Source organism: Girardinichthys multiradiatus, chromosome 17 (assembly GCF_021462225.1).
Source record: "Girardinichthys multiradiatus isolate DD_20200921_A chromosome 17, DD_fGirMul_XY1, whole genome shotgun sequence".
NCBI classification, from domain to species: Eukaryota; Metazoa; Chordata; class Actinopteri; order Cyprinodontiformes; family Goodeidae; genus Girardinichthys; species Girardinichthys multiradiatus.
The window spans coordinates 23,499,767-23,519,953 of NC_061809.1; the positions used below are offsets into that span (position 1 = coordinate 23,499,767).

Here is a 20,187-nt window from a genome sequence, read left to right on the forward strand (position 1 = left end):
GTTCGGTTATTTTCGCGGTTTTTATTTAAAAGTCTGTAGATGGTAAGTGATTTATTGTTCGTCCTGTCTTAAGCGCAAGCGGCGGTTTTGTATGTCTGTGCACCACCTGTGTAAAATCTCCCTGTCCATTAAATCGAACGCACCGCTCCTGCTTCTAATTTTTTACTTTGGAAAAAAGTAAGAACTTCTGACAGCAAAATGAAAAAATTGAAAGTAAACATTCTAACAGAATTCAGATACACACTTTCTGCTGAGTTCTGATCAGTATTTCTACTCAGCACTCCAACTTCTCTAAACACCTGAATACTTTAACAAGCCATTGAGTTGCTTTGTAAAGCAATGCTGTAGTTAATGGAAGTAGCTGAAAATCTCCCTTTCCTAAACATAGGTCAGCATTGATGTAATTAAATAAAACGACCTATGAATGTCCGACTTTTTCTACTAACAGTAAAGAAAACCTTATGCTCATAAAAAATAACACTGAAGGTTTGGTCTGCTCTGCATGCCAGAGTAATCTATCTTAGCTGTGGCATGAGATGTGTTGCGTTCGAATCCCAAAGCTTTCGGTTGTTCATTCTGGGATGCCAAGATTCAAAATTTGTTTTAGTCATCCTGTGGCAAAATAATGCTTCCAGCAAGACTACTTCTGGTGGGCGAGGACACGTTTCACCTATTTACTTTCACAAATCGTTCTCACTTTTCCTGTGAGGAGTCTGTAGAGAGAGTAAGAGTGCTCACACCATTTTTTTTGTGTTGCCAAGGAGCAGCCACACATCCATTTGACAACTGCATTGAACAATCGACAGATGCTCTCCAAGTTCCAGATGAGACAGCATCATCCGTGTACGATAGTAAGATTGGGTGATATGTAACGTTTTTTTCAATTGATATTCACCAGTCCAACAAATGAGAATGGGTGATATACTCGCGCATGTGACCAATGGACTTTTTTGTGGGTGGAGCAATGTCGACATGCACGGACTTATTTGTCTATTTAGAACATGTCAAAAAATGGATGAATTAGTTGCCAAAAAAAACTTCAAAACTGCAGCAGAGATTTATTTTTTAATTGAAGTGCACATGTTCGATGAAGGAGATGATTTTATTTTTTGTTTAATTTGTATTTGTGGTTTCATACTTAGCAGAGTCTGTAAGACAGATAAACACTGGAACGGCCCACTGGGGTGAAAAATAGTCTGTTTCCCTCCCCACCACTGAGTATATTAATTAAATAAATGTGTTTTCTGATCATAGGCTACTGCCATTTTTTCTTTCTGTTATGAAAATAAAAGCATTGATTGCAGCTGGAAGGAATTTGTATGTACAATTAAAAACACCATCAGATGTGCAGCAAAGCAGAACTCTATGCGGTTTGTTTACAAGTAACTCAGTAAATAGCCAAATTCCTTACTTTTGATTATTTGTCCTTTTTTTTTTTTTTTTTTACATGAGGGCCATGTCTCATCGGGTGCTGTCACAATCTTCCTGTTAGCGTGGTATTTGTGTACGTATTTCAAGCCACTAAGTTTCCAGCCCAAAACAAAATAAGCCCCACTGATGCAAAACAGCCAATCCATCTGGAACGTGACTACCATTTTTATCCATGCTGAGATGTCGCCCAGCGGAAGATTCAACAGGTTTTTTTTTTTTTTTTTAAAAAAGGTAATTTCCGTGTCAGTCAGAAATAACAAAAAATTTGTTTTTAGTCACTGCTACACAGCTGGAAACGTTTCAACCCCCTTCTGTGCAGAGTTTCTCAATGGAAATCAATATGTGTTCATTTGAAGATAGTGTAAAAATTGTGTTTTTCAAACCATAAAACTGCTCAAAAAATAAGACTTAAATTACAAATATTTCATTCTTGCTAATTTAAAATTCAAATTCAAAATTATCAAATCAAAATTAATAGGAGGAAGTGTATTCTGTCTCTGCAAGGGCTTCTATTAAATAAATCGCTCCACTGCTTAGCAAGCTTAGAAAAAGAAATGTCTCCCAAAACCAGGCATCTTAAGCACAAAAAAAGAGGTAAAAACAGGGTTCAAAATGCAGTCTGAATGTTGCTCAGTCGAGTTTTATGTTTTTTAAATACCTCGTTTTAAGGAGATGCCATCACCGAAAGATCAAGATTTGAGCAGTTTGAGATGCATTTTAGGGTTTTCATTTCTCTTTCAACTAGTGTTCCCAAGGATGATGAAATCCTGAAACATCTTTGTGTTTTGCATCACTGCTTTCTGTTCACACAAACGCAGCTCCTGAGGTCTACCGGTGTCTTCCTGTGCAACACTGCCTCTGTTTGGCAGCACTAAAGTAACAATCTGTGCAGTGTTCTGAGGTGGGCAGGCTGGGAGAAGATATTCCTTCTCTTTGTTTGAAGCTCTTACCAGTAGGTCGCCGGTGGCCGGGTCAGCTGTCAGAGACTCATTCTGGAATGTGTTGGCCTGAACCAGATCCTCTTCCTCCCTTCTGTCTTTCTCTCCAGTATCATCGTCATCCAGCTCATCCAGACTCTGATGGAGTCAAAGAATATAGAAAAATGTTAAAGCAGAAATTAGAAAGAAAAAAAAAAAACACAGCACAGTATTGTTAAAATATAATATACATAAGCAGAATGTTTTACTTATAACATGCCAGCAGTGGCATTCAGCACAATATTGTCTTGTAGTTTTGATCATCTTTTACAAAGCCACACTGTCATAAATCCATCAGACTGTTGTTTGCCGTCGTCTTGCTAATGTAAGAAAACACGTACCTGCTGAACATAAGACAAAACATATATGGCTTTAAAATCTTTATATATACCTTAGTATTCATGTTTTATGCATTACTGCTCTCCCATTCCATCAGAACCTTTTGATTTCTTTTTCTGTGTGGAAAACAAACTGTGACCATGATTTCCAAACATGATTTATAGCAAATAAGAAAAAGAAATGGCTGCCTAAATTTACGTAAGTCCATCTCAAGATTAGATTAGCACCAGAAAAGGTACCAGTGGTTCTGGGTATGTATAATTAATCTTATTTTACTTATGTTTAGTTTTGTTAAACCTTTACGCTGATTTTACCCTCCTGGTTTTTCAGTCACATAAAACATAATCCTGGGTATGTGAATCGCTGCTTAGCTCTGTCTTTTTCTGAAAAAACACTGACAGAGCTATTGTTGCTATTAACTTTGATTGTTTTCTTAATGAAGAAAGTACTCTAGGGTCAGTGATGATGTTTATCCGTGTCGCTTTCATGGACACAGCTGAGGGAGGTATTGCTACTACTAATTGTATGGTCTATTTTTGGGTTTTTTTCATGGAAAGATCTTTCTATCAATTTTCAAGATGATTAAAACAAGTATTACATCCTTAATCACCAACATTAACCATCAGTACAGATGTTAAAAGGCAAGTTAATGCCTAAACATCTTTATCTTAACCTTTAGCACCTTTTAACTTGGGTCTTCCTCTTAATCCCCACAAAATATGACAACACTCACTTCCAGGAATTGACAGCTAAAACTACACCAACAAAAGACAAACTTTGTAAAGTTTGAAGGGGACTTTTACCTCCTGGGGACCGACTGAGGGGATTTTTGATCAGAGGAATCCGTCTTGAAAACAAAATAAACAGCATGTATAAATACGCAAAGAACAAACATCCTTTTAAAAGAAAAATAGGGGTTTAGCTGGAAATATGCAGGCAGCAATCACAGATATTGCCTGGGAAACACTCCAACTTCCCTCCTGATAATATGGATTATTTTCTTCATCTAGAAATCTGTGCAAGAGCTCTGTTCCTAATTCCATCCCTTTGGAGTCAAGAGTGAGTCAACAGTGTCAGAGTGGTCATCTGTAGTGACTGGTAGAGACAGTCCACAAACAGAGATTCACACTGGGATGGATGTCTAGATTGTGACAAGAGGTTGAAATTGAGGCCAAACTCTTAAATTCAAGATTTAAACCAGCCTTTCCTGTTTCACGCTGCAGGCTGAACAAAAGATTTCTGCTCGACAAGTCCGTCAGTGGTAAAAATAGCCTTACAAGGTTAACAAGGAATGCAGTAGTTTGCAGGGCCTTTCCTGTCAAAGAGTTTATCAGTTCTCCTTGGGGAAAATGCCAGCTCCTTTCCTCTTTAGCTGGTTTAATGAATGCACTGCAGCACTAAAATGATCTTGAGGGGTCCTGAAAGGGTGGCACCTTGGAAACCCAAAGTTTGCAGTTTTGATGCTACAGAAAATTGACCATTAAGGCACACACTAAAGTCTCTGAAATATAAGGGTGAAAAAAATGTATAAACATGGCAACATATCTTTACTTGTACCCCTCCCACCCTTTTCTTATACGGTGTTTTCCATTCTCTCATTACTTTGAATACCATCAGATACATGTGGTAATGATAAAATCCTAAAAGAACAGCCATCAAGCAGTCTCATCGATCATTCTTGACATGTTAAGAAAACCCATTGGTTTTCAAACCATAATCTTTGAATGCTGTCTTGCCAGACATGTCCTATGAAGAGCTTCTGTAAACTGCAACGGAAAAATATCTTAGTTTCTCTTAAATTTAAATGGTTTTAGACACTGATCATTCTTATCCCTCTATCTCTAAATCAGAATGTTACGGACATGTATTGCGGTGATCAGACTTGCCAATAAATACTATTTATTCTTTTATAGCTAGAAAACATTAGTCCATAAACAGCACCATAAAGACCACAACAGACATGTTTGAGATAAAGCTATGGGGAAGTTTAAAGCAGGGTCAAGTCATAAAATATATCCCAAGCTTTTGAACATTTTGAAGAGGACTGCCATTCAATCATTTGTAAATAAAGATTGTGACACATGTACATACATACCAAGTTAACGGTCATCTACTTAAACTAAAAAGGCAAGCAAAAGGGAGCATTAATCAAAGAGGAATTTATGGAAGAATGGCAAGTTTAAGTCATGTTAAAAAATTCTGTAAGACGTCCAATTAACAGTTTGCCTTGAGCTATGTAGAAGACACAGCAAACATATGGAAAAATGTACTCTGGAGAGATGACAGTAAAACTGAACTTCTGGTCTACATGAAAATTGCTCTGTCTGGGGACAAACTGCATCTCCCACCAAATTTGTGGTTACAAGAGAAAATCTCAAGAAGTTCAAGGTTTATCAGGGTTTTTTAAATGATTCTAAAATAAATATACTACCAATATGTTGGAAACAGGAACTTATGGGGTTATCAAAAATAATTACATTAAATAGAAGTCTGCCTGTGAACTGTGCAGTGACCATCCACTCTGCTATGCACAAACCTCCCTGAAATGTTGAATTGGGGACCTCAACATTTGTTTTGGATAGAAATGCAGCTCTTTTTTTGCCCTGTAATATTCCAAATTGCATTGCATTTCCATCTATTCCAAATAAAGGGAACAGGGATCTGTGTGTGCATCCATATAAGGAAATCTTCTACCCCTGACCTCATCATAATGTGTGTATTTTTCAGGTCACTTTGCTACCCTGGGCAGCTGAAATAAGCAGTCTGTGTGCTAAGGGATGATTGTGCAATGCTTTGACTTGGAAGAATGTAATGTCTCAACAAGAGTCAGGCTAACATTACATATTGCACATAATGATCTGACAGGTTTTGTCTCTGTAATATTTACATATTCTGGACCAAATTTTACTAAAACAAACACATATGGTATATTTTTAATATTTTGCAGAATGATTTTTTAATGGGCTGAAGCTTTGCATACTCAATGAAACAGTGCAGAAGCAACTTTAACCAATAATGGTCAGTTCAACTCTGAATTTAATTAAATGTTGTAAAGTTGGGTTGAGGCAACCCAGCTGTGACTAATTACATAAAATGAAAGCACTTCCTATAAAAACATTGGAGCTTACAAATTAATTCCTGCACTGATAAACTGTGACAAATGACTGAGAAGATGTGCAACAATTTAATTATGTCGAAGTTCTGATAAATGTATGTTTATAACCATACCCCACATTTAAAACGTATTTCCTGTTTACAAAAGCATAGTGTGAGGGTCTTAAAGGAGTTCACTTTAGCTGAACAAGGAAAACATTTATTCCGCTTTGCTATGATCTCCATACCAATGTCTGTTGATCTGCGCATGAAAAATTAAAGAAACGACATCTGGAGCAGAACTTCACGGTGTGTTGGAATGTCTGTTGTGGTTGGAAACTCACTTTGGGGAGGAAAATGATCAGTCATTTTTTTTATTTTTCCTAAAGCTTTATCTCTAGCTGGATGCAAGAATGCATCACAGACTCTTTCTGCAGGACAGCAGGCTTGGACACTTCTACTTCTCTATGCTCTCACATTTAAATTAAAATGACTGGGGAGATTAGGCTGTATGACGGCAAAGGATGCAACTGGTGATTGCATATCAAAAACTAAGCATTTTCTTTCACAACGTCTGAATCATATGAAATCTAAATTATGTATATACACTGCTCAAAAAAATAAAGGGAACACTTAACACAATATAACTCCAAGTAAATCAAACTTCTGTGAAATCAAACTGTCCACTTAGGAAGCAACACTGATTGACAATCAATTTCACAGCTGTTGTTCAAATGGAATAGACAACAGGGGGAAATCTTTGGTGATTAGCAAGACTCACTCAAAGGAGTGGTTCTGTAGGTGGGGACCACAGACCACTTCTCAGTACCTATGCTTTCTGGCTGATGTTTTGGTCACTTTTGAATGTTGGTGGTACTTTCACACTCGTGGTAGCATGAGACGGACTCTACAACCCACAGAAGTGGCTCAGGTAGTGCAGCTCATCCAGGATGGCACATCAATGTGAGCTGTGGCAAGAAGGTTTGCTGTGTCTGTCAGCGTAGTGTCCAGAGCCTGGAGGCGCTACCAGGAGACAGGCCAGTACACCAGGAGACGTGGAGGAGGCCGTAGGAGGGCAACAACCCAGAAGCAGGACCACTACCTCCACCTGTGTGCAAGGAGGAACAGGAGGAGCACTGCCAGAGCCCTGCAAAATGACCTCCAGCAGGTCACAAATGTGCATGTGTCTGCACAAACGGTTAGAAACCGAGTCCATAAGGATGATATGAGGGCCCGATGTCAACAAATAGGGGTTGTGCTCACAGCCCAACACCGTGCAGGACGCTTGGCATTTGCCAGAGAACACCAGGGTTGGCAAAATCACCACTGGCGCCCTGTGCTCTTCACAGATGAAAGCAGGTTCACACTGAGCACATGTGACAGACGTGACAGAGTCTGGAGACACCGTCAGAATCAGAATCAGAAAAGCTTTATTGCCAAGTACGTTTTTGGACATACAAGGAATTTGTTTTGGCGTAGTCGGTGCAATACAATACAAATTAAACAGTATATGGAGAGCGATCTGCTGCCTGCAACATCCTTCAGCATGACCGGTTTGGCAGTGGGTCAGGCCGCATGGCCCTCCATGTGCTCGCCAGAGGCCTGACTGCCATTAGGTACCGAGATGAGATCCTCAGACCCCTTGTGAGACCATATGCTGGTCCGGTTGACCCTGGGTTCCTCCTAATGCAGGACAATGCTAGACCTCATGTGGCTGGAGTGTGTCAGCAGTTCCTGCAAGATGAAGACATTGAAGCTATGGACTGGCCCGTCCGTTCCCCAGACCTGAATCCGATTGAGAACATCTGGGACATCATGTCTCGCTCCATCCACCAACATCACGTTGCACCACAGACTGTCCAGGAGTTGGTGGATGCTTTAGTCCAGGTCTGGTAGGAGATCCCTCAGGAGACCATCCCCCGTCTCATCAGGAGCATGTCCAGGTGTTGTAGGGAGGTCATACAGACACATGGAGGCCACACACAATACTGAGCCTCATTTTGACTTGTTTTAAGGACATTACATCAAAGATGGATCAGCCTGTAGTGTGTTTTTCCACTTTAATTTTGTGTGTGACTCCAAATCCAGGCCTCCATTGGTTAATACATTTAATTTCCATTGATAATTTTTGTGTGATTTTGTTGTCAGCACATTCAACTTTGTACAGAACAAAGTATTCAATGAGAATATTTCATTCATTCAGATATAGGATGTTATTGGAGTGTCCCCTTTATTTTTTGAGTGTGGTATATTGTTAGACTGAAATACTATAATGTAGTGATTATTAGTTTGTTGCCATTTTAGATATGCCAACATATTTGCATATATTGCAGCAGGGATTGTTGATTTTGTTAAAATGTTTCTTCAAATGTTTCAAATGTTTTTTCACTGGAATAGTGACATCTTGTCTCAATAGTCACCCAATGATTCCATATGTGCAGTTTTGTCATCACGCCAGTGTCTTGTCCACTTCATCCCAATAATCACCTCTAAACAAGCCAGGGACACCTTCACTGGAAGTATGAAAATGCAAGGATTTAATGACCAGTGTGCATTAATCACCTGTCACTCACTACAGCACAGAGACTTCATTAGGATGATCCATTAGGAAAGAGAGAAACTCACAAGCTGATTAATCATGGCTGCCAGTTAGCTCAGGTAACAACACAGATCAAAGGGAGGACTGTACCTGTCGTAGTTGTTAGATGAATAATAAGACACTGGTACTATCAAGGTCAGTACCCCAGGTATGTTAAATGAGCCAGATGAGACCATTTATCATTTGAAAAATGTGACACAGCTAGGATTTCCTGTAGGGACAATAAAATGGGATTTATATATATATATATATATATATATATATATATATATATACACACACACACACATACATATATACATATATATATATATACATATATGTTTTAAGTAACCATCCTAATGGCTACTTAAAACATTTTTAACAGCCTTAAATAACAAGCATCACCAACAGAGGTGAGAATGAATGCACAGCACTTTTCTACTCTGCTAACATTTGGTGCACAAACAGTTCTCTGTGATACTGATATTGTGCTTACAATGAAATTGAGATGATAAATTTGTGATATACATCATCCCTACTTAATATCTGACTAACATGCAAAATGTGTATTCATGACACTTGGAATTTGCTAGCCAACGGTGAATACATTTTAAACAGTCCTTTGTGATATTAATACTGCTATAATACAGATATTAATAAACCCCACCCATAAAGGTTTTCAAGGTGAGCTGCAAGCATTGGAAAGAAAAAGGCCTGAATGAAGGATTTAAAAAACTTTAAAAGTTACGAAACAACTGGGAGCATTCCTCGTCATGGAAGAAAAATCCAAATTTCATTAACTGCCCTTAAAACTCTGTCAGAACAACAAAGAATACATTTTACATTTAAGCCTTAAAATTAGTTAACATCTTCTGTTAACAGATCTCAAATAAGTCTCGGCAAACTTTGTTTAGGGAGGGGTTGTTTTTCTCATTTGTCAATATCTTGCATCCACATCACTGCAATATCTTTTGAGATAATGGAGATTTTTGACTGCAACTTTAAGTCAAGAGCCTTAATAAAAGAAAGCACGAAACAACAGCCAACAGCAAAGGCTTTGGAAGTGAACTCATCTGTTCTCATTTTATTTCAGCAGGCAAGAAGAGTCCTAAACTTAGTTTTCAGAGCAACCCAATATCTCTTCATGACCTCTGTTTAACCAGCAACATTTCCAGAGATCAAAATCTCTTTCAAGTTCATACTGAAAAGGTTACACAATTCCCCTACACAGAAAACACTCCAAACGTCTGTGAATATAAAAAGTAAAAGCTATAAGTTTCAAGTTGGCTTTAAGTCAGATTTACATAAAGTATGGATTTTATGTGATGGTGTTTTTTGGGTTAAATCGAAAAGGGAACAAAACATCTTAAGGATCAAAGTTTGCACAGGCTTCAAAGGCAAGACTGCTTTCGTCCAAACCGACTGCAAAATAACTGAAATTCTTACACCGTTCGGCTTTTAACTTCAAGACTGTCTGAGCCTCATTTTGAGCCAAAGTTAGACCGCAGTACTTTAATCAACACTAAACCAGGCAATGAACAGAGTGCCTCTTACACTGGGGGGTACAACAAATAAAAAGCTTTAGGCGAATAAACAATAGAGTCTGTGGTTATGATTGTTGACCCAGTGAGCAGCAACATAAGCATTCCTCTGGATGTGTCAGAGTGAACCAAAGGCCTGAGGGCAGACCAGCTGGGCTCAGCAGAGCCGGGCAGAGATGTTCGACTGTCTGCAAGAGCTTTAATGCATCTGTGGGAAACGGCTCTGTGTGCCTATACATTTGCCATGCTTGTTCTGTGGTCTAATAACCTTAGCTGTGGCTTGGAGCACGAGCAACAGCGTCAACTGTGCTTAAAAGGAGTCTAAACCACAGCCCTCCACAGATTAACACATGGCCCCTGCCAACAACCTTCCTTCGTCATTTGGAACTACAAAAGAAGTCAGAGAGGATCAAAAACACAGGCCTGCTGCAGAGTTGCTAGTTTCTACAAGTGTGTTTCATGATTAGTAATCTTCAGATTTCCTTGTCCTGCAAGAAGAACCCAAAGCTGGCCCAAGTTGTTCTTGCGGTCTCCACATGGCCTCTGTAGTTCGAGTATGACTTAAATGTAAGGGTGTTACATCCTATACTGTGGTGGTTAAAGATTTCCTCAGCTGTAAAGCATCCATTCCTTATGGTTTACATGAGATTTTCATAAAACCAGTGAAGAACCTCAAATAACCCTAGTCTCTGCGTTGAGCATGCTCACTGCACTCTGACCACGACCAGAAATCCAGAAGCTTCTGCAAATGCAGAGCATCATAAAACTGTCCGGTAAGAGTTTACACTTTTCTTTCACTTGTTCAGTGATAACAGTGTTACTTAAACCAGAGTTTTTATCCTGTCAATATCTGGTGCATAACAAAAAAGCAGGATGAAAACGAGGATGCAGTTGTTGATCAATGGGTTCCAGATCATTTTGCCTTTTCAAATATTTATACCCCCCTTCAATCCCAACCTACCTTCACTCTGCATTTAGAGAAATCATACTTTACTCCCATTTTGTAGCTATGATCTATTACCATTACTACCATTTTGTCTCCACCTACCTAATTTCATATCTGTAAACAAACATCATTAATTATTCATATAAATCATCAGAGGAATGCTGTAATGTTACATATTTGAATTTTATATTATTGTATATAATTGTCTGTTTCACCATATTTCCTTTATTTTGGTTCTTATCCCCATTTGGGCCAGTAGACTTTTACTAAAGATGACAAATTATGACCCCTGATTAAACCAAAATAAATAAGTGATCTCCTACGATATTTATTGGACTTTCACCAAAACATCTCCTTACTGTAGGCTATGAGTATATTATCAAAAATACTTTAAATCATCAGTGCTCTAAATGGGTACATAGTAAAGCATTGCCCAAAAACACTTAAGTAGTCCAATTGTGATGTAACAAAAAGGAATTAATGACCATTTCTAAATCTTAAAAAAGAATTAAAGTATTGAAACAGATTTAGACTTTGCAATGATTCTTAGATAGTGACAGCCATTTGTAACAAATGTTTATCTAAATTGAGCTCTGAATCTAGAAAAAGTCGTAGTTTTTCTTTTTTACCTTAATGAGCCTGTTGGCAATGTGGAAGTATGAAGACTACACATACTCTGTTTTGTCACTATTTAGTATTAAACTAGTTATTTGCCACCCATGATGTTGTGTCACTAAGGTAGAGAAAGAAACTGAGACTTTAGAGGAAGGTACAACAGAGTGTCAACACAGTGTCATTTCTGAGTGATAAACCCAAAAACAAAAACAGGCCTCAAAATGGATCCCTGTGGTACCCCACAGAAGAGATGAGCCTACAATTAAAGTGCTTTATAGATAACAAAAAAAATTTGTTTATGAGATATGAAGCAAACCACTGAAGAGCTGAGCCACCAGTACCCAATCCACTGTCCCAGGTAGTCAAGGAGTTTTTAGCATAATGGTCAAATGAAAGTCAGTGCTACATTATCCTTATGTTTTTAAACAAGTCTGTTAAACTATAGTTAGAGTAGAAACACTAAAATTCCAACAAAGCTAAACACATCCCATTTAATCAACTGTAGGACTGCATGTATACCAGGTTTCTTGTGAAATGGATTGTTTACTCCAGGTATAAACAGCAATATCTCAGGAAATGGAAAGCAAGTGTGCATTTGTTATTGTGGATTTGCACGAGCCTCTAACACAATAACAATGGAATAGGAATAAATTATAATACCAGAGGAGCATCATAAGAAATATCAGATGTTTATTGTTAAAAACTGCAATACAATTTCCCTTAACTTTAAATCAGTGTTAATGTGTTTTTAACACAGAGAGACATATTTTTCATGTCAAAATGTCATACTTTTCTATAATTAATGCTCCAGAGTTCTCAATAGGTTTGTAGCTTAATTTGTGAAATATAAAAGTTCACTGTGAATTTATGACAAAAACTAGTGACTAAATTACTAATGATTAAAGAAGCACCAGCTAGACACATGGCTGTACAGATTGGTAGATAATAGAAAGACTGTTAGATACACATTTTGGAGAAGATACTAGTCCAGAAATAAAAACTAATTTTACATACCCATTTTCATTTTTCATTCTTCTGCACATCTTAATCAAACCCCAGACTTTTCCCGATATTTCAAATAATGAAAAGTGTAGGAACACAACTTTGAGGTATAGAATTCATCACAACAAATATCTCAACAATGTTTACTTTGCCAAGCCACTGGAGATGCATTGGCGAGACGCGGTGCATGTCATAACGGTAGAACAAACAATATAGAGAGGCCTCAGTCCCACGCAGCCGTCCTGGGTGTCTGCCTTGGAAAAATAACAAAAATAAAGGCCACAAGTGAAGTGCTGCAAAAAAAATTATGAATCGGATTTTGACCAGAATCCACCAGGCCTTATGTAAAAGTACATAATGCCATGTATGCAAGGGATTCTAGCTTCTCTTTCTCAGGTGAGCCAAGGGTTTTTCCATCTCCATGTCCTAACCACAGAGCAAATTAACTGTAACTCAAACTCAAAAGAGACTAGTTTTGTAGGCTGCTAGAACGTTTACATCAGTAATCAAATTCCTGGAAACCAGCAGTAATAACAGACTGTCTTCAGTGTGCTGGACTGAAAAAGCAACAGGGAAGTGGTCCTGCTTTTTGTCCAACTCCTAATCTCATTTTCGGCCATGTGCAGGCATCTGTACCTTTTCCTTCCTGAACTGATATTTTCTGAACACTGCATCCGGAATAAATGCATCTTTTCTTCCAAAACCGCAGGATGACCATTATGGCGGCAGCATTATTTTTACAGTGCAAGCAATTTTGGTGGAGTTTGTATAAAACTATCCAGACCCATGGTGTTTTGTTTTTTTATTTCACATCACTATAAGAGTTCCTGGAATCCATTAAAAGACAAACAAGGCAGCATCATTCATAATCCTGCTGCTCTGTAAGTTTGAAGTTTCAGTCTTCTGCATGTGAGGATGGATCAGCAGCTAAAAGCTAGACTGAGATTTATTTGTTGTCAACAGAAGCAAACAAAACAACTCCATCTTAAAATTTGATTTTCAGGAGAATATTGTAAATCCAAGGTTCTGTTCAGTAAGTTTCTGAAAATTAGACGAGACTGTGCACCTGACATCCAGTATGATCACCTTATGACAGTGATGAATAGAGCCACATATACCTCTCATCCCTAATAACTGCTTTTTTCTTGGTTAACTTAATCGAAACGACAGAACTACATAGTGACCACTGACCTCACACTGTGTCTGACAGATGCAACTTTTCCACAATCTTCCTCCTCAGTCTACTGGGGAATCTTCTCACATCTACAGAACCCATAAATGCAACTTAACACAGAATAACACAAAGTAGCACATAATGGTCAAGTGGAAAGAACATTTCAATGCTGCAAGAGAATTCCTCCTGCTAATGAACCTCTCCCCGTTTCTCAAGTCTTTGCAGCCTCTAACAGGTTTACCTTGTATTTAGCTCCATGTATCTTGCCTTGAACTCTAACCAGCTTTCTTCTCCCTGCTGAAGAAAAGCTTCCCACAGTATGGTACCACTAACAACCCTGTTTCGTTATTGGGATGAAGTGTTTACGGCCATGAGCAGCCTTCCAACAGCATTTCGCAGGTAGACCAAAACGTTTTATTTTTGTTTCTTCTGACCAGAGCACTTTCTTACACATTTGCAACTTGGCTTGGGTTGATTTTTATGTCTTTCTTCCAACAGTTGCCAATATTCCAAAGAGGCCAGCTTTGTTAAATGTATGGCTAATAATTATCCAGTAAGGACATTTTTAAACCCAGCTGTGCATCTCTGAAGCTCTTCCAGAAATACCGTGGACCTTTTGGTGACTTCTCTGATCAACACTCTCCTTGCCTGGTCTGTCAGTTTATGCCATGCTGTTTTCATTTTCAGATGATGCATTTAACAGTACCCTGTAAGATGTGCAATACTTGGGATATTGTTTTGTAACCTAAATCTGCTTTTAACTTCTTTGTAACTTTCTCCCTGACCTGTCTGGTGTGTTCCATTGTCTTCATGATGCTTTTTGTTCACAAATATTTTCTAAGAAACCTCAGAGACCATCAAAACCAGCTGCCCACCACACTTTACGTACAGTTATTGTAGAAGTGTTGAAAACTTTGTGTCCTTTTCCTACAAGCTTTGGGTTTATCTGTCACAAAGAAAAAACACTCAATAAAAGATGTTTAAGTTTGTGGTTGTAATGTGACAAAATGTGAAAAACATTCAAGGGATGAAAATATTTTAAGGTTTGCATGCAATAAGAACGAGATCGGTTGGGCGGCCAAATAACACTCAGCGTTTGTGTTTCTGCAAGGCCATCACGTCTCTTGGCAGCTGAAGCTTGGTTTTCTTGGCTCTGGAAGTCCTTTTATTCAGAGCTCCAACAACATGGGGACTAATCGAGTTTCAGAGAGCCATCAAAGGAACCGCAGACATGATGGATCAGGAATAAAGCCAGGTCTGCTGAATCCAGGAAGTAATGCATGCATGGCAGCAGGAGCTATAGTGCAAATAGTTTTCACACACTGACAAACTGCAGGATGATACAAATGAAAAACGTGGTCCAAAAGGTGCAACGCAGCCAAAGAGTACTCGCATAGAGCAAACAAAATACAATGCAACCCAGAATTGTTTTAAGTAAATCAACTACATATTACTTTTCATAAGTTGCCTAAAAACAATCATTTTTGTCGTTAATAACATGCAATTTGTAAATTATGCTCTAAGGGTAAAATCATGTAATTTTATTTTGTAAATTAAGTGTCATACACTACACTGTGGCAGGCATACTGGAAATTTGTAATTACTTCTACGAAAGATTTCCAAGAGACTGACAACATCAAGCTACATTGTCTCTTCTTTCGTAAAAATGCCTCACCTTTTTAGCAGCTGATGGAGATTAAGTGGTGCAGTTTTTATTTAACCTTTACAATGAAAGTGGAATTCAATGCTCAAAGATTTAAGAAGCATCACCAGCATGCAACTGTTTAGAGCAAGACAACAGAAGGCTGTAACTAAAAAGAAGGCCTGTTCCAGCTGAGTGAGAGCTCATGAACATAAAAGCAGAACAAGAACCAAGGAGTCAACCTCACCTGAAGTCTGTAATTTTGCTAAAGGGACTATAGAGCAGCTGGAAAGCAGTAACAGCCCAAGGGCACCTGGTGGCAGTACTCAGCTATCCTGTTTCAGGGCCTACACCTGAGAGGAACACCTGGGTAAAAAGGTTCTGTGGTTGTTACACATCTCCTGGTAAACATAGCTGCTGCCATCATGGAGTCTCCTGAAAAACCCTACTCTGAATAGTCAAATGTTTTATCTGAACTAAACTTGCCTCCGTTACCGATTTTGATTTGTTTTGTTTGACTCCATGTTTCCATTTGCAGTCAAATGGCAAAGAGTGACTTTTGCTTTTGCTAACAGGATTAAAGCTTCTTTCAGACCATCGCTTTGAAGATTTGAGTTCAAGAAGAGCCAGCTCTAATTGTACAGACGAATGCATGTTCTTTCAATGATCAAACACTACTGGTCATTGAAAGTGAGCTAGCAAGCAAATTACCCCTCTAAGAAAATATTTTTTTATGCCGTTTTACTCTCCAGATGATCCCGAGCATACAAAACTGCATTCTAATCAGGAGAAATGTGAATAACCTTGCCAGCTGAATTTTTCTGATACTGCAGAAGAATAGGGCTGTAATTTTCAAAGTCTCTCCAACCAAAATGATCATTAAAAAATGAATTGCTGTTTATTCTTTTCACACTAAGCCTTGGTGTTTGAGCAGATTTCATTTCTGGAAATGTTTGGTACTCAATTAAGACGCATTTCCCTTGTGAAAACAAAATGTCCCTATAGAAATATATTTGGTTGACACAAATTCAGTTTCTTCTAAATCAGAGGTGGAATAAATTTAGCATCTAATCAAACCTGAATATAAACAGCACCAACACACTGGCATGCTTGAGATGCCAGAGAACCTGGGTATTGTTGATTGCTTGCAGATCGGATCTAGTCATTAGACTAGAATGGCCTGGAAAGCAGAGACTTCCTCCTGAGATCGCTTGTTTTTGTCATTTTACAGGGTTTGGCCTGTTAGTGAGGCATTTTGGAGCCTAAATCGCACTTTAATTAACAAGATGTCTTGTAGAAACAAAACAACAACCTCTGGCAACAGGCATTCCCTGCTGCTTCAGAGCAGGTCACAATTCAATTATTTTAGACACCACAGCTTGCACGGCAGAGGCTGTGTTTAAAAACCTCAGCCACAGGACTGGGCAGCCTCATAAGAAATAAATTGCATTCTTTGTCTTGTTAGCTCAGGATGCTTCTGTAGGTCCCACCAGTTCATGTGTTTACTTAAAAGAAAAAGGGGAAGAGTTTTTTTGGAAGCAACAGTCAAAGTCTGTGAATTGTGTAAAAATGCCAAAAAAGCATCAAATATTTAAAAACAGCATCACCTTTACAGACGTGACTGCTTGAGTTCTTTTAGCATCTGCACTTTGTTCTTTTCGTGACTAGAAATATTTCGACAGTCAAACTGGCTTTCTTTCAGCCAGCTGACTGGCAGTGCACAGCAACAGGTGGGGGAGGAACAGCGCTACACAACTGTATGCTTCATATATACATGAACTTTCTCTCGCATCTTGTTAAAGAACTTTAAGCAGCAGAAAGGGTATAAAAGATTTTTTGTGGTTTATATACTATGTTTTTAAAAGAGGCTGCAACTAACGATTATTTTGGTAATCGATTAATAATTGGACAGCAAAAGGTGCTCAATTGGAAATATTTTACAGAATTTGAACCAGGTAAGCTGAAACTATGCCACTTTAGGAGGTCTGGATGCAAAATGTACATATTGTCTTTGAACAATTTTGGCCTAATTACTACTCTGAGTGGGTTGTTTTTCAGCAAATGGCATGTATTATTAGAGTGCAGTTAACAATAATTTGATTACTAAGTTTGTTGACAATTTTTTCAATTTAGTTTTTGATTTATCATGAATAATCCGACTAATTGTGTTTTTGCCATATTTAAAATCTCAGCATACCTTGCAACGAGCCACTGCTTAATTGGGACCTTAGAGTTGGTTAAAATCGTGGTACATTTAAAGACATTTACATAATCTTATCGCATTGGCTTATGGAACGTTTTAAGCAGGCTGTGCACTGACAACTATAGAAAATCATGAGGAAGTACACGAAAAAAGGACTCATATTGCATAAATCCTACCTTCTAATCAGAACTGCAACACAAAACTGTTCCGTAACTTCTGCAGTGGGGGCATAAAAATCTATTTGCAACCAGCTATCTCACTAAATTATTGTAGAGATAGTACTACAATTACAAGATTAAATTATGTGGGATGGAACTGAATTTGTATTTTTAAAAGAAAATGGCAGCAATTCAGTATGAATCATAACATTCAATCGTTAGTGACACCATTTATGGCCTTACATTGTAGTTGTATCAAGCTATCTGTGATGCTGGGTAGGTTTGCGAAAGTGGAGGACTTGACTAATTTAGTCCCAGACCGTGCACAATTCTAAGTCAACACGACACCACAATATTGTTGAACATTGCAGGCCTTTCAAAATGAAGCTCCTCAATACTTTACAAAATAAAATTCTTGATTTTCCATGGTTCAAAAGACAGGCCCCAGAACATTAATGACCTTTAAAAAAGAAACCTATGTTAGGCATAAACAAGATATATCTTTTTTCTTTTATATTTTGGTGTTAGGCGGATTGAACTAAGTGGCAGACAGCGTCAATATATTTTTTTCAGAATATTTTCTAGATAATTACCGCTATTCAGGTCAAAACCATGACCTATTCCGATATAAACACCACCATTCATCTTTCATTCAAACTGTACAAAATAAATTATGTTTTGTATGCATCTCTGAATATAACTGATGTAGCCAATGCAGATGTAACGTTTTGTCAGCTGTAATGGATCACCAGCAGTTGAATCCCTTCTAGGATACGATGGGATATCCTGAAATGCATGAAAGGAAGGCCAAACCCAAACCTAATTGATAATAAATAACATGACAAATTGCCACTTAAACATGGCAAATTCAAAGTGCACAATATTATCAGATATTTGGCTCCCATTTGGGCTTCATATTGCATGACAACCTGTGTGGCTGAACCCATATGTGGAATTGACAGTTGAGCCCATCAAAGCAGCCCCTCCAAACAAACAGAGCGAATACCATCTACCTACCGCACAGCACAGCTGGAGAGGGCCCCTTTGACGACTGTAGCTACGACTGACACGGGTTAGAAAGGGAAAACGATGAGCACGACTCACGGGCAACACTTCTATTTAAAGCCAACATCTGCCAACCAATTCTCTGTGCAATACCCTTCCTCAGATTTCATTTCTATTCATGATGCATTATTTCTGCAGAGAAAATACCATTTCAGATGGAAGAGGGTGCTGGCAGGAGGCAGATGCACAAAAGGACAAGACTTCTGAGTGAAGAGACATTGTCTGACAGCATCCTTTTTAAACTGCTCTATAAACCATGTTATGACAGCCAAACTATTGGTACAATCCAAGACCAAAGGCATCTATTGTTTACACTTGTCAGTGCCCTTCTTCTCTGTGATAATTACAGAGAGATCACAGACTTGACACCGTAAAAGTGGGATGTCGACATGAGCCAGAGGCAGATGCTCTGTCTGAGCCCGACTTGAGCCAAGTGGAAACATGGGACTGTAACCAGATGTGATTCAACAGATGGGATGTTGATCTCAGAATGGAAACCTTTGTAACTAATAAAGACAGCTAATGTGAGAGTGTTCTACATATTGGAGTGTAGTGAGATTAATGATGGTACAAGTGTAGTGCTGGAATAAAATGGTAAACTAAAAGGGGATGTGATATACTGGGGCTTCAACCAACTAATCACAGGGCAAAGGTTACCAAGTCCGACAATTTAGCTACACGGACCTAAAATAAATTCAACACAAGGAAATCGACAATGATCCATTGTTAAAGCGACAACTTTGATTAAAAAAATAAAATAAAATCACAAAATTAAACAAATGGCTGGCAACGTGATTTTAGATTTTAAACCAAACATGAAAACTTCATTAAATAAAAAAAGACAAAGAAAATATAAGGAATCATGTTTTAATATAGTGTTTTATAGTACAATGTACTGACTTCAGTTTTCAAAAATTTAGGTTGCTTTACAATCAAAAGATGGGGGGATGCCCCCTCCTCCTCTTGACATTATTTTAAATATACAAGTTCGGGTTTCCAAAAAAACCAGCATGAAAAGCACCTGCCCTGTCATGAGTCTAGGGGACCAGGTTTCCTACCTTGAAATCTGGCTCTAGATTTAGGCATGACTCCATAGTGACATCCCTTGGAAGACAACAATTCCAAGTAAATCAACAGTATTGACCATTTCAGTCAGCATACATGCTGGTTGATCCTGTAGTATTAAAAATTTTGTAGCACTAAAAACCATATGATTTCATGACATTATCAGTTACCATAATTACCAGTGTCATTTTCCTACTCCTATGACTGTAGTTTATCCATGAGGCTAACAATATAGTTTTATGTCTGAATTCCTGGCATTAAAACTTTAGGTTAAAGATTTAATCCCGGTTCTCTGAAACATGAGTGAGGTATCTCACTATGGGACACGCCTCCAGCGCCTGTCCCCCAGAAGCTC

At 38.3% G+C, this 20,187-nt stretch overlaps 1 protein-coding gene across 1 annotated transcript in view; it reads right to left on the minus strand.

The window, feature by feature from the left end:
• The window catches only part of pawr (PRKC, apoptosis, WT1, regulator), an 85,135-nt gene that overhangs the window by 22,479 nt on the left and 42,469 nt on the right, over window positions 1-20,187 (minus strand). Inside the window, exon 3 of the mRNA XM_047390204.1 lies at window positions 2,382-2,507. Within this exon, the coding sequence (XP_047246160.1) occupies window positions 2,382-2,507 (126 nt within the window). The remainder of the gene's footprint in view (window positions 1-2,381; window positions 2,508-20,187) is intronic.